At 39.1% G+C, this 15,689-nt stretch overlaps 1 protein-coding gene across 1 annotated transcript in view; it reads right to left on the reverse strand.

Moving 5' to 3' along the window:
• FAM135A (family with sequence similarity 135 member A) overlaps window positions 1-14,120 on the reverse strand; it is an 82,035-nt gene extending 67,915 nt beyond the window's left edge. The window contains exons 1-2 of the mRNA XM_009275785.2: window positions 14,037-14,120; window positions 9,995-10,115 (exon numbers count right to left, since the gene is read on the reverse strand). Of these exons, the coding sequence (XP_009274060.1) occupies window positions 9,995-10,071 (77 nt within the window). The 5' untranslated portion in view covers window positions 10,072-10,115; window positions 14,037-14,120. The remainder of the gene's footprint in view (window positions 1-9,994; window positions 10,116-14,036) is intronic.
• Between the last annotated feature and the right edge of the window lie 1,569 nt (window positions 14,121-15,689).

A 15,689-nucleotide genomic window follows, 5' to 3' on the forward strand; every position in this document is an offset into this window, starting at 1 on the left:
TGGGAAGCTGAAAAGTCCTTGACTAGTGTAAGCATTACCTAGCAACAACTAAAACATCGGTGTGTTATCAACATTATTCTCACCCTAAATCCAAAACACAGCACTGTAGCAGCTACTAGGAAGAAAATTAACTCTATCCCAGCTGAAACCAGGACAGTAGCAGAAGAGACACAAAAAGACACCATGCCAGGAACTTCTGTCGTATCACGAGGCAGTCAAGACTTTGGAACACAGAATGAGCATCTTTCTCTCTCCCTTCCTTCAGATAGCTACAGATGGCAAATAACTTAAAGAACTAACATAACACCTTTCTGCTGTAACTATTATGTGTATTAACCAAGCACACATAAATAGGGCAGAACACTTAGGAATGACAGATCTTTCTCTGGTTTTTAACTACCATCAGCCAGGGACAGGTCTGAACTGTAAGCCTATGCAGAAGCTACATGCTTCTGCACAAAAGAGTGCTAACTTGTGAAAGAGTCTCAAAATTAGCAGTTTTAATGACTAAACAGGTATTTAATGCAAAGTTAGAACTGCTACTGCTGTCACATGCCATTCCAGAATACTGAACTCAGTAAAACTCAGATTTAGAAAGAGAAGGTACATACTCAAGAAACCATTATTCTGATGTCTTCAACTAACACGTACCCATTCTACCTTCATACTACACAGAGAAGCTAGCTATATTATCCTACAGATTAAAAAAATGGGCCTGCTCCAGAGAAAATCCTTTTATACTCAATATTGTCTTACACTGTCATTTACTCCCTCACTAAACTAAATTCACTCTGATCATGTTTCTGCTGACAGTCTTCATGGTAAGGCATGCTGATATACAATCTTTACTTTGCAACGTGAAATGGTACCTGGTCTTACACACACAAGACACATCTTTCTTTGACTGCATAAAGAACGAAGGAATTACACAGACCCCCCCAAATACAGTCCTCAAAGGAGGACAAATTACATAACCCGTATCACAATTACATATAACCTTGCTGTCACACAAAATAGCTGCACCTATCACAGTGCTGTCAGGCTCCAGCAAGACATTAAGATGGCATAAGTACACAGGTGAGCTCTTTATTTTTTTGTTCTTAAAAAATGGAATTTTGCCAAATCCAATGTCTGGAGGGTATGGGATACCATTAGACAGCTTTAATTCCGAGTTGACAAAATATTTTCAATTTCAAAATAACAATTTCAATTGCAAAAGTTATGATGTTTAAAATTTAGAATTACTACATGGGTCTAAGAGCTAAAATCTGAACAAAATTCAGGGGATTTGAAATTTGTACCCAATATCTGAGAAGTCTAGAATATGCAATGAGTACCCATCAACATTTGACAAAATTTAAGGTATATTTTTTTGAACCAATACGGGGGGCATGCAGGAAAAAAATCAACACACCTAAGTTTTTATAAAACATACCCCCAGGACAACTACAATTACCAACTGTTAGCTATGTCTCTATGAATAATGATTGAGGAAATAAGCACCTCTACCATCATCTTTACATGTCAGAATACGTACCTAAAACTGTCCAGGCACCTGATTTAGTTTCTTAAGTTGGAGGCTAGTCTTCTAGGAATTAACATGGGGGGGGGAATCCTGTAGGTTTCAGAGTAGAAGCCCAATTTACAATGGCTCTAGGTGACCCCTAGATAAGCTTCCCTGTGTGGCTAGAAGTCTCCTAACACAGGTGTTGTACTCACATATCTGAAGACAAGCAGTACAACCTCCCCACGTCTTCAGTTCCACTCACATAGCTAAGGCGGAGTATACTTCAAAAGCCTTAATTTCTCAGCTAACTCAAAGGAAGCAGTGCTCGATTTTCCACTTACTTTTCCAACTCCTACTTTCAACAAATACCAGGCTTTTTATTTTAAAAGACAAGATTCTGAAGTACCATCATAACGTACTTCAAATTGTTATTGCTCTTTGGGACGAGACCATGTCATTGGTCTCTCAGACATCCTGCATCAGACAGGCTAATGGGATATTTGATTATATTAACTTTTAACTTCTGAAGCCATACCAACTTAAAATATGACTTCCCCACTGCTCATTCCCAGTCTTACCCATTCTTGCCTCAGAGCAAGCAGGACCTGTTTGTGTGCATCCACTGTTGAACCAGAATCAGAAACGGATCCACTTTTAAAAAATAAAACCGAAAGAAAAGTATTTGCAGTATTTTTCCTAGACAGACTATTCCCTTGAGTTTACAGCCCAGCTCTCCAAATCTTAAACCCGTATTACTGCTATTTGTATTACTGTAAAACCATAAGCTGAAGAACAGAGCTCATCTTGCAACTGTTAGACAAATTTGACAGCTTTCTTCTCCCTTTGTAAAGGTTGTATTACATTAAGTAAAGATCACTGTATTACATTAAGTAAAGATCACAGTACAATACTTCACAAGATAAGCTACATGTCAGAAGGCAATTCACAACACTTATTTCCAGAAAGCTATGTCATACAGAAATGTAGTTTGAAAGTAAAAGTTATGACTGGGCTGTATGAATTAAAAAGAAAACCAAACAGGGGAGCCTGAATGTTCCTTGTCCATTAAGAGTTTATTATTTGATCATATGCTAACACCACAAAACACTAGCAGAGGCTACTTCTTTATTTAAGGAAAAAACCTTTTCATTCCTGAAGTAGCCAGGAGAAAGAAAAGTGGTCCTACTAAAAGCATACTCTTCAAATCTTGACTTTCTGTTAATAAAATATAAAACTAATGTAGACAACTCACTGGATCCAGGAAAAAATACAACTTTTCATATATTGCATTATTTCTCATGAAATTACTGTGTAATCATAGTAGGATTCATTAAAATTCATACTCCGATTCAGTGTATTTTCTTTTATGCTACATTACACTACCACACACATGGAAGCATAAAATGTCAATGCTGCTCAGACACATCAGTAAGTATCTGCACATGGAAAAAACACAAATCTATGGAACAGAAGAATACCATAAGGCTAAATTTCCAGTAGTCTCTGAAGCTTAAATTGCTTTGACTTTCAATGGGACTTAGGTTCACAAACAACTTAGTGCTACTGAAATCCTACCAATAACCTAATTTCAGGTATGATACACCTCCAAAAATGTGTTTTATGTGAGAATCTGCTAAAGTATCTTCTGTGGAAGGTATTTAATATTCTTCTTGCATCTGTTAACCAGCATTTATAAAGCAAAAACACTTTAAAAAGTGTGGCAGACTTACATTACTAATGTAAATTCTTGATGTGCTTTTGCAAGAATCCTTTAACCCAAAACAAAGTCAAACAACAGATAACTAGATACACTGAGCACAAACGTAAACCTGCAGCTATAATAAAGAGCTACTGTTAACACTTCATTTTACTTGCACCATTCACAGTCTACTTGGGTTAACAACAAATTTACACTTAACTGAAATAACCATTACCAAAGTCTATTTCTGAAACCCACAATGAAACAGCAGATATTCTACTTCACAAAGAAAACTGCTACAAAAAAAAGGACAAAGCACAGACATAGAGACATTACTATTGAAAATTGTCTAAATCCAGCTTTGGCCAGTTGTATGTGCATGCATATTACTGACAAAACAACAAATGATTAGTGACAAAGTAAGAATGTAACATTGGGATTACAAGAATGCACAGGGATAGGGAAAAACGTAGACTAAAGCTGTTTTCAAAGCAGACCTTGCAGCAATGCGTGCGCTATGCTAAACTAGAAACCATTAGCTAAGTTTCTTTAGCCCATTAGATTTGCCAGTTCACAGGTGAAAAAGCAATACACAGCTCCAGAGAAATGAAAACCTCATCTTCTCACAATTGAGGGTTACCAGGAAACTTCTCTCGCTACCCACAAGAAAGGCTTAACTATTCCAAGTTAGACATCAGGATTCATCATCCAGTGGTGGAACACTGCAACTTAAACTGAGCGCTACAAAGTACTGTGGCACTTTCAATAACCAGTTGTTTGAATTCAGAGATGCTCAATACATTTAGATCTCAGTTCAGGATGCTGACACAAACAAAACACATATGTAAATGTGGAGGGTAAGCATCCACAGTCCACAGCAGAAAAATGAGTAATAGACAACTTGCTCTTACAGTAAAAACATCTTTGAAAAACAGCATTGTAAATAACATTTATAATCATCAGGAGGCAGTGGCAGGAGGTAGAGCAGGAAGTGTTATAAGTAAACATCCCAAACTTCTGTTACAAACAGTGCTAAATTCCACTGGTGTCCCACAACCTCCTACCTGCACAAACTTTTAAACATCAGGAAAAGATAGGTCAAAATCACATTACCAGGACATCATGTATTCTAACTGTCCATCTAGAGCTGAAAACATCACCACTAGAAAAAACAAGAATGCGACGCTGTAAGTGCATATGAAAATGTTTCAAGAGAATGTTGTCATCTGTTCTACGTCCGAATGATTTTCATTTCAGTTACACACAACAAGCTTGTTGACAAAGTATTAAAAGGTTATTCTTATTAAATTATTATAAGTAGGCAGAATAGGCCTTTCAGTAATAAATCTAATAAATTAACTAGCTGTCTGTTGTGCAAACAGAGAAGAGTCCTTATGCTAAAGGACTTAGAGAAATAAGAGACAACGTGAATGGAAATATAAATAGGGAAGCACAGTGACACAGACACAGTATTTGTCAGCGTGGCAAAAAATGACTTCAGGAAACAGCTTTTGTCCAAAGCTATTGGCCAAACAGAAGAAAAACCCAACTCTTCCCCATCTCCAGCACAGAAAGTAATATTAAACTGATCATACGTGTCCAGACCAGACTCTGGTCCGTAACTCTCACCAGAGAGAAACCCTGTATCTCTAATAGTTCTCAAGTGTATGAGAGAATTTTTTTGCAAAAAATATAAATGTATTGAGCATCTATTTTGCACATTTTTCAAAGAGGATAATCAGTATGGAAAGACGAGTATCCTGGTTTGAAAACTGAGTAAGTGGGAAATACAGCCTGACAGCACTGCTAAGCTGCTGGTAGGAGTCAGGCAGCATAACACAGGAAGGGCAGACACCTTGCTTTTCCAAACTATGCCTGCTGCTACACTCTCCTTAGGACGGCTTGGTATACAATTGGCCTTCTTGTGACACAACACGCTGCTGGCCCATGTTTAACCCATTGTCCACCAGAACCCCCAGGTGCTTTTTTTGCAAAGGTGCTTTCTAGCTGGCTGGCCCCCAGCCTGCACTGACATGTGGGGTTATTCAACCCCATCTGGAGGACTCTGCATTTGCCCGTAACATGATGAGATTCCTATCAGCCCATTTCTCCAGTTTGGCTAGATGCCTCCAAAGAGCAGCTCTGTTCTCCAGGGTATCTAACCATTCCCTGCAATCTGTTATCATTCAAAAACTTGCTGAGAAGGCACTCTGACTAGGTTGTTAATCAAAACACTAAACTACTGACCCAGTATCAGTCCATGAGGGATGCCATTAGTCATCAGTTGCAAGTTGGACTTTGCACCACTGACAACTCTTTGAGCCCAATCATCCAACCAGTTTTCCACCCAACTCATTCTCCACTTCTGCATCCCACATCTCACTCAAGTTATGTTGTGTTTCCCTTTACATTTACTTCTGCAAAAAGTGAGATGTGGGCATCTCACTCAAGTTATGTTGTGTTTCCCTTTACATTTATAAAATATCAGCACTACAGAGCCCAAATCTAACTGGAGCTTTTATGAGCTAAGATGACAAAATAACCTGAAGCCTCACTATCTCAGACTGTCATTCTCACAGGTCCCAAACAATTACATTTCTTTTATTCATTTTGTCACACAATACTCACATATCAATCACTGTTTGGGCAAAAATTCCCATCATCACATCCCACTAATTCAAAAAGGAAAATTATGTGAAGCCTTATTTGAATGTAACAACAGATTAAAATAAACCAACAGAGCTACCTGGAGCAAGTTGGGTTTTAAGCAAGTGGCAGAGAGTTATAAGAAAATATAATGAAATAGCTGTATTAGATAAGGATACTACTTAACTATTATTTAAACTATACCACATACTTCTGTGACTTACAGCTACAGTGCAACTTTCAGAAGAAGCTAACCACCAGAATCACCACAGACATAGGAACAATCTTTCTTGAACTAGATGAGAAGCAGGGAGCCACACATAGAGACAAGTCTCATGTATTAGAATGAAGTGTCTGCTCTGTATTTTTCTCCTCCGCTTAGAATAGTAACAGTTATCTGAAAGTACAGAAAATAAAGAGTCTGCTTTAAAGGGTCAGTTAGGACAATAACATGGTTATAACAGCGAGTCCGTTAGAGGACCCTTCAGGTAAATTTGATCTTGAGTGAAATACTAGGAGAAAGTTTGGCTGAGTCTGCACTACTGATTGGTTTAGATCAGCAGAGTGGTTTTGAGGCACTTTCCCCAATGATCCCAGTTTGCTGCTTGCTGGTTCAGTTCACTGAGAGCTTTCCACGTATATAACCTAGATGTCTCCTGGAGAAAGATAAACCACAGGCTCTGATCTACATGTCACAAAATGCACTTCAACCACCGGGGGGCAAAAAGGTCTGAACCAATTACTGGTATGAACAACTTCAAAATACACTCATGATGTAAAACATCTGGTCCAGAGGACGAGATTAAATCTAGTCTGAAGTAACTCTGGAACCACACAGATACAGGGACGTCAACAGTGCTTCTAGTAATTCATTCCTAAAGTACCAAATTAATTGTTAGTGTAAACACAGTCATAAGTGCTTCTGGCAATAGCATCACTACATATACAGAGCCAAGAAAACATGCTACAGTTGGATGCAATAGCTGACAGTTTTCTTCAAATAGTTATAAAACCAGGAAGAGATAAAAATGGTTTTGATTGGATATTGGGATATGTGGACTTAACAGAAAGGGGGGAGGGGGGGGAATGTGCCACAAATTCAAATGACCAAACTGATTCAGTTCCTATTTAATAGAAGAGACAAAAGACTGACATCTAAAAATACACCAGGGTGAACACTTGGACTGATAGAGTCATTCAAAGCATAGGACAAAGCTGTTAAGAAAAACAACTTAAAACTGATCAGTAGGAAATTTAGGTTGGAAATTATGATGTCTCCAATAATCAAAAGAGTGCTAATCTGGACTCACTCTCTAACCAGTTTGGATAAAAACCTACTAAGTTTTAAGAAGGAGCTTGATCAGCTTGATGTGATTACTTGCAATAGCCGACATTCCCCCCCCCAACCCCCCCAATTCAGAAGGTCATTATGCTTCTAACACCATGAAAACAGGCATGCTAAGCTGGGTAGGCTTGAATGCACACAGTCCCAAACAAACCCAGAATACAATCAATTCTATACCTGACTTTTGGTGAGAAAAAAGATGCCAAACACAGCAGTAGCTCAAAAATAGGAGGCTAACAATGAAACTAAAGATTTCCTTTTTTGCCAATTCAATCCATCATCCAAGAGCTCCTCCAGCAATGGAAGTATTGCATCCTGTCTCCAGTAAATACAAAGACAGTTCCCTGGAAAAATACTAGAACTTACCCAAATTGACAGAAATTATTGCAATCTGTTAGTGCGCCATCCCCCCCCCAGCCCCCCCAATTCAGAAGGTCATTATGCTTCTAACACCATGAAAACAGGCATGCTAAACTGGGTAGGCTTGAATGCACACAGTCCCAAACAAACCCAGAATACAATCAATTCTATACCTGACTTTTGGTGAGAAAAAAGATGCCAAACACAGCAGTAGCTCAAAAATAGGAGGCTAACAATGAAACTAAAGATTTCCTTTTTTGCCAATTCACAGAAGGTCATTATGCTTCTAACACCATGAAAACAGGCATGCTAAACTGGGTAGGCTTGAATGCACACAGTCCCAAACAAACCCAGAATACAATCAATTCTATACCTGACTTTTGGTGAGAAAAAAGATGCCAAACACAGCAGTAGCTCAAAAATAGGAGGCTAACAATGAAACTAAAGATTTCCTTTTTTGCCAATTCAATCCATCATCCAAGAGCTCCTCCAGCAATGGAAGTATTGCATCCTGTCTCCAGTAAATACAAAGACAGTTCCCTGGAAAAATACTAGAACTTACCCAAATTGACAGAAATTATTGCAATAGTCACATTACTCAGTCTCTCGAATTATTCTGGAAGCTCCCTCTCTTTCCCGACATTGCTTTCTAAGGGAACGTGCCCAGAGTTAAAGGTTCAGCTTGAAACCAGAGGTAGTACCTACTCATGTCACTTTTCTCATTATGTCAGCATTCCACCTCTCTGAACTTGCCCTGTGAATGTACTGCTTTTTAAAGAGTAAGCTAAGAAGAAACATGCCAAGTAGAGCACTGGTAATTATACTGCTGTGCTTTGCTTCTCAACTACCTTTCTGAGAAATCATTTGAATTGTAAGGTTAAAAGACTTTCTTCTCTTCAGGCTCTTCTCTATTAGAGTTAACATGCTGCCATATTCTACCCTCTCCTTCCCCACCAATTTCAGAGATTAAAAAAGGCTACAGTTCAATAGACTGTGCTTTTCTGTTGAAGTAATTAGAATATTCTCAGTGTTTTCCCTGACCTCTTAAGCCTTCCTTAATCCTCCTCTCCCAATGAGGAGTGAAATTACAATTTTCCCTAAAAAGGGGACATAGACAGTTTGTTGCATATACTTTGACTGCAAATGGTAGCAAGCGTAATGGGTAATCACTTCTGTCAGTACCAGCTTCAGGTCAAATTTAGAGAAAAGCTAGCTTTAATAAAATATAGATGAAAACTAACAGCAACAAGGCAAAGATAGAGGCTAGCTAGCCAAGGTATGTTTTATAACAGTATTTTATGCCTCTTTCTCTTGAGCTCCTTCCCACCCCTACCTCTTTTTTTTATAAAACTCTTCCCCAAAATATCCATCTCAGAGGGTTAATACAAGGTGGAGGAACTATGTGCATCCCAAAGCAATGAAATTTTCCCGTTACTTTACCTTCATCAACTCACTCTGTCAAAAAAACCCGAAAAACAAACAAACAAACAAACCCCAACCCTATCAAAAACAATAACCCACCCATATGTCTTGAATCATGACAAGGTTAAAAACAAAAACGTATTTTCTTATTACTGTTTCTAAGGAAAGTTATTCTACAATGTTTTGGAAAAAGGAGCTATCATAAATCAACACTAATATATATTGTTCCCTGTCTGTAAACACTGACACAGCCTCAACCAGATTTATCTAAAACAAACTTCACAAGAACTACAACTCTGACATGTATTTTTACTGTAGTCTGTTAGAAGATTGACAGAAGGGCAATGTACCCCAACACTAGATGACCACTTATCTTTAATAACTTGAAAAAAAAATACAAAGGATTATTTCCTATGTAGCCATGGGAAAGGAGGACCTTAGAAAGTAATCTGGGGACAATCAGGTAGTATCAAATGAATGGAATGTGAAAAAGCCTTCTACAGAGACCAGGTGGAGTAAGAGGAGGTCAGGAGAGTCTAATGAAGCAGTATGGAGTCTTCTGTAACTGTGGAGGCACAGCACAGCGTGAGGAGGAGAGAAGCTGGTGAAGTTCTCCACTGCCAAATTGATAAATGAATAAGTTAATTGGGGCAGCAACATTTTTAAAAGATTCAAGAGAAACACCTATCATATTTCAAACAAAAGGGATTACAGAAATTAAGATATGAAAGGGTAAAGGCCTGGATAAGAATATAATCTACCCTCCAAATCTACAGTTTCCCTCTTCTCCAATTAGACAAAAAATACTTTATTACAACTTAAGTTTTAGGCCAAATTATTTATTTAATTTTAATTCCTAGAAAGTATATGTCTTTCCAATAAGAAATAAAATTTTTTCAAATCACTATAAAAATAGTCAATAATACATGAAGCAACGCTACATGACAGTACCCATTAAGGTCTTTCCAACATCAGCCATTCACCACAGTAAAGTTTGAAAGAACGCACTACCTACCCTCTTTGAAACAAATCCACATTGAAGAATTTGTGGAGCTCCACGGAGAATTCTACCATAGCCTGAACTTCACTCATGTTTATGAGGACGAAGAAGTCAAAACTTGTCAGCACCTTAGTTACTGAAAACAAACAGAAAACAAACTTTTTAGAACACAAGCTGGGGATAATGCCTATCTGGTCCTTAAAAAGGACAACGCTATACACAATTTTGCACAGCTTCCTTAAATATACAGGCCCTGGGGTAAACAAGAATATAGGATGTACCAAATCCTGCCCACAACAACTTCTATCTTTGTCGTGAAGGAACCAAATGTTATCAGAGAAGTATCACAACACACCATCAGCATAATACAATCCTGGCACTTACTGATACCTACGTACTGCAGCTCTGCTCTGGTACTTGGCTGGAGAGGGGAAAAAACTGCCAACAAGGAGAAAAAGACCATGGTCTGCTTCCAGCCCTTGTTGAAGCAGAATGACCATGCAGGCAGCAGTGCCTCAACTCTGACATGAGGACAGGGACAGCTGAACTACACCGTGGCCAAACAGTGCAGAGAAAGTGCTTGACCAGGTCATGTAGGCCTTTAGATGGAGAGATTCTAGAAGGAAGGCAGGAGTTAAGGAGGGCAACATGCCCATTTTTAGTCAATCTTTGTTAGTAGTAAAGTGTTAATTCTTACTGTCTTCTTCGCAGCCAGACTGTCACCTTCCTGCTAATTTACAACTGCTTGCTGATACTTAAATTAAAATCCTACAGACTTTACCGAGTTCCGCTATTTTTCCTTCAACAATATCAACTAGATTAATAAAATAGACTACACTTTCAGCAAACACTTGTCTTCAAACTTCCCAGTTCCTGCAAGCACTGTCTGGTTTGAGGAATAAGCAAACCAAAAAACCTAAACCAGACTATTCTTCATGCACATTAGTCCATCTTCTGGGTCTAATGCAGAAGCAGTAAACATAAAAAAAGCCAGCCTCACTGGAGCTTGAATGGATTATGGGTTTTTTTTTGTTTCTAAAATTTTGAACATGCATTTGGGTGTTTGTGAAGCAGCAGGCAGTATTGCTGTGACTGAAACAGAGTAGCTGGCAAAAAAAGTCATCGCCACAGCAGATACCAGTCACCTGAAAGCAAAGTTACCTTTAAGGGCTACCTCTAGCCTACCAACTAAATTATCTTGGCATATGACTCAAGATAAGATTTACCTTTCTGTACTCACTCTACAGGAGCTGGAAGGCTTCAAGCACCATCGCACAGGTCTAGATTTTTAACTATAAACAAGAAGTTAATTCTGTCCTTGGTTTAACAGCCAATACAAGGACTCTGCATGCACTTTACAAAAACACAGAAACAGTGTGTTACTGAAGTAACAAGAGACAGGGTAAGAGGAATTTTGGTTCTGAAGCTGAGTTATGACAATATGAAGAACTCGGATCAAGGGCCCTTACTGCAAGATCAAAACTTCAGCATCTAGATGATGCTATTAACCCAGCTTGTCTAAAAATCCTGTGATCATTCAAACTTCAATCAAGGGACTTCAACAGATTAACTGAATGATGCCACAAGTTTTGCTGCAGTATGCAGCATTAGGACTCACTAATAACCTACAGGGCTTTGCAACGATTCCCTCTTCCACTGCTTTGTCTATAGGATTGTGTAGGGATGTCCTCAGTGGTCTTTAAAGCTAGAATCAAGAAGTTGTGCACTCTAATTCTCTGGGGTTGCCATACTGCATTATCACATGTGCATCACCTACCAAAGAGCAAGCATATCTTCTGCAAATGGAAACTGACCTGCCACTGAGCAGAGATCCAGAAATCCTAGACCCGCCATGACCCTTGGCCACTGGGCAACAAACCTTGTGAGCTGTGCATAAAACCTGTGATGAAACTGTCCAATACCTCAGAAAGGAGCCCACTTTAAAACATTCAGGAAAAAGCAACGTGCATCACCTACCAAAGAGCAAGCGTATCTTCTGCAAATGGAACCTGACCTGCCACTGAGCAGAGATCCAGAAATCCTAGACCCGCCATGACCCTTGGCCACTGGGCAACAAACCTTGTGAGCTGTGCATAAAACCTGTGATGAAACTGTCCAATACCTCAGAAAGGAGCCCACTTTAAAACATTCAGGAAAAAGCAAAAGGACTTACAGACAAAGGATACCATAGGGCAGTCTCATCCAGCTTGCATTTTGATGAAACTACATTTTCAAGGGAGGAAGACATCACACGCCTCTGACTCCCCAGCACAATAAGTGGCACTATGTCCCTGAACAGTTTCCCTCCACTAAGAGAAGGGAAAACTGTTCCTGCAGGAGTTGTTAGGTCAAGCAGTCACTTCCAAATGCTTCAGGGTTCCTCAAGTCCCCAGTAGGAAAACTGAGAACAATCCAGAACTAGTCCAATTAGACAAGTTCAAAGGTCCATTTTATGAATGAGTTAATTCAACAAAAAAAGCTAGGAGAGCCACATCTTGCATTACTGCCAAAAGGGATGTCCAGTGAACTTGTGGTATTTCTATTGTGTCTAACGGCTCTAGCTGGGGCCACTCCCTCCCTCCTCTGTCAAGCTGACTTAGCATCCCCAGCCAGCCCACTAAAAATTGCCTGGGCTGGCAATCCCTGCAGACCGAACACAGGGTCCAGCAAACACAGGTCTGCACAACACAGCACCATGTGTTTTAATCCAGTAACGCAGCCCTTGCTCAACTACCAGCAGTATTTGGAAAAGTGGCACCCATGCCTTATTCCAGTATCAACTGCAAAACCAGTAAGAAATATTGAGCCACAGTTCACAAAACGGTGCATCCAGAAAGCAATGCTGCATGCCACCGCAGGTACCCGGGATTGCAGTCTATCAGCTGACCTTTGAGGACGACTTTTTCTTTGCCAAGCATCAGCGTGTTCCACATGCATCTTAACCTGGGTGAAGGGAAGCATTCACTGCCCTGGGCCAACATAAACCAAATCACTACTTTTCTGTCAAAGTCCTTCATATCAGTGCAAAGGAAAGCAGTGCTCTTTGAACTATATAATAGAAAGTGTTATGCAGTGATTAAATATTTTAAAGGAGAAGCTCAAACTTGGGCAATGTCTTTTAATTTTTGTACGCTAATCATACAAAAGCCAACAAAAAAAGTTAAATTCATGTAGAAGTATTTATTCATATAGATTCCATCCAAATTTGCAGCTAAACTTCACTGACTAAATTCAATGGTATTAAATGTCCACAACTCATTTTAATACTTAATGACTTTATTGTTGTATTTTAAAGCATATAATTAGCATTCAGAAATCGAGCTACTGAACTGCCCGTTTGTTCTGTCTGCCTGTAAGAAGCAGAAGAATCCTTCAGCAGGAACTCTCTACACATGAGCAACTGATGTTAATGCAGCATATAAACGTGTCAGAAGATCTGATAATAAATGAATACCCTAATACACAGGTTAGAACAAACAGAGGGTTTAATAACTTTTGGTAGCGACTTAACACTTACAATCAAAACAGCATTTCAATATTCAAAAATATTTAAGCACTGAGACTGAGCATCTCCAATAGTTAAAACGTCAGTTAAAGCCACTTGATCCTATACTGAGGGCCAAAACTTTACCTTCTTTCACACTTCCGGGGGTTTATTTATTTTCTTAAGTTGGAAAATCTCCTACATACCCTGGCCAGTCCATGCTGTCCCCACACTAGCTCACCACTTCCTTAGTTATCCAAACTAATCTTTTCTGAGGCCACAGTACAAAATGGATCAGAGGATATCAGATTTTAAAAGACCATCAGAAGGAAAAAATGTTTCTTGATTCTGTTTTTTTCTAAATTGATCATTTTAGTGATACTTTACAGCAGCTGCATCAGAGCACCTGAGAGTGCAATGAAAAGACAGATGGAGGTGTACAGATACCTCCTAAACCAGCTTTGTTCTCAGAGAAATGCTTGTGTAACAGTGCCATTAATCTAGCTACTTGTATTGGGAACTGCAAGACAATGCTAAGAAACAAAACCGCAGTACATTCAAAGAATGTCTTACCTCCACTGGTAAATACTCCATTTTAGTATGTTAATTAACCAGTCTTCCAGTTCTTCACTATTGCTGTCAAAAACATACTGCTTGAACTAAAAAACAAAACAAAAAAATGTTTTACTAAGAGCAATATCTCTAGAACTTTTCAGTACTCAAGTTCTTCATTCTCTTTTCCTGCATCCTAATAACAGCACCTATCATGTCCTCTCCAACAATCATACATGTACCGCCTACCAGCATTCTCCAGTCTGCCCTCGGTTCCTGTACTGCAGTTTTCAGCTTTCTGCAAGTGTAGCAGTCTGATACCTATTTTTCCAAAATAAAGTAAAAAAATAAAACTCGTGAAGCCCATGCTCTGGCAAAGCTGATGTTGCCATATTCAGCCAATCTATCCCTGTCTTCACCAAGGAATTCTAAAATCCAGCTCCCAGAGGACTCCAGTACGCCCCCAGCCGCCCCACAGCCTCCTCGATCTCCAGAGAGACTCTCAGCTCACCAGCAGCAGCGTAGCGATGAGGAGGTAGGAGGATATTCTAGCCTGAGTCATCAAATACAGCTCATGTCCCCACACAGTCCTACATAGCTACCAGGGAGGAGACAACTTACAAGAATAGGTCAGATGAAATTCTCCTGGTAGATCTCGTGTCCCTTCTCCTCAAGAGACAAAATTCAGGGGACAAGGGGGACAGCCCTAAGACCAAGAACCCACTTTCTTAGAGCAAACGCTACATGTAGGTCAACGCCACCTAATATTCTGAAACTCTCCTTGAAGCTCCTGCTAAACCACTACCTTAAAACTGTTTGTTAAGAATCAGTCTATCTCCCCTGTATTCTTAAACCATTAGGGTATTTAAAAAAATACCCTAAAAAATAACCAAAGTCTCCCTTTTATCTGATAACCTTTAGATTTCGGATACAAAGAAAAGAGAATGCTTAGTTATCCCTTCTTAAAGGAACTTTGCGTCCCTTCTGTACGTACGTTTCAGACAAATACAAACACAAAATCTATCACAGCTTGTGCAGGCAAGCCAAGAAACTAAACTGGTTTTGCCTTAGCTTCAAAGAGAAGAAAACAGAGAAAGTGGAGCATAAAAAAATACATTATCTGGAATTTTTTAAAATAGTAATCACTTGTGCATGTCACTTGTGATATTACGTCTTTGATACCACAAATTACCAATAATGCCCCAGTAAAATCCTGACACTGTAATGCTGCATCAAAATGGCACTAACATTTATTCCATTGGTTTAACAGTGCAATACAGCCTGTGCCACACCAGTTCTCTTTTAAAAAGGACTAAGTTCTTTTTTAAAAGAGAGAGAGAAAACACACAAAATTCTGAGTAGCTGAACTTGTTCTAGCCTTAGATTTAATATTTTATATTCAGCGGACATCAAAAGCAAAAATACAGAATCCTACAAATGAAAATACAACAAAATGTTTATTTTCCTCCAGTTTTCTTCTAGCTGCTCATTTAACAGTCTTCAGATAATTTTTTTCTTCTAAGTTGCTGTAGGAGCTTTGTACACCTCCATCCCTGACCTTTTTTTCCCCGTCCTCTTCTCCTTTATGCTCAGAAATCCAGCATCTGCCAACACAAATTCAGCCACCATCTATCTCTGTGCTGATGACTCACAGGTTTGTCCCCCCACCTGAGA

Source organism: Aptenodytes forsteri, unplaced genomic scaffold (genome assembly GCF_000699145.1).
Source record: "Aptenodytes forsteri isolate BGI_AS27 unplaced genomic scaffold, ASM69914v1 Scaffold256, whole genome shotgun sequence".
Classification (NCBI taxonomy): Eukaryota; Metazoa; Chordata; class Aves; order Sphenisciformes; family Spheniscidae; genus Aptenodytes; species Aptenodytes forsteri.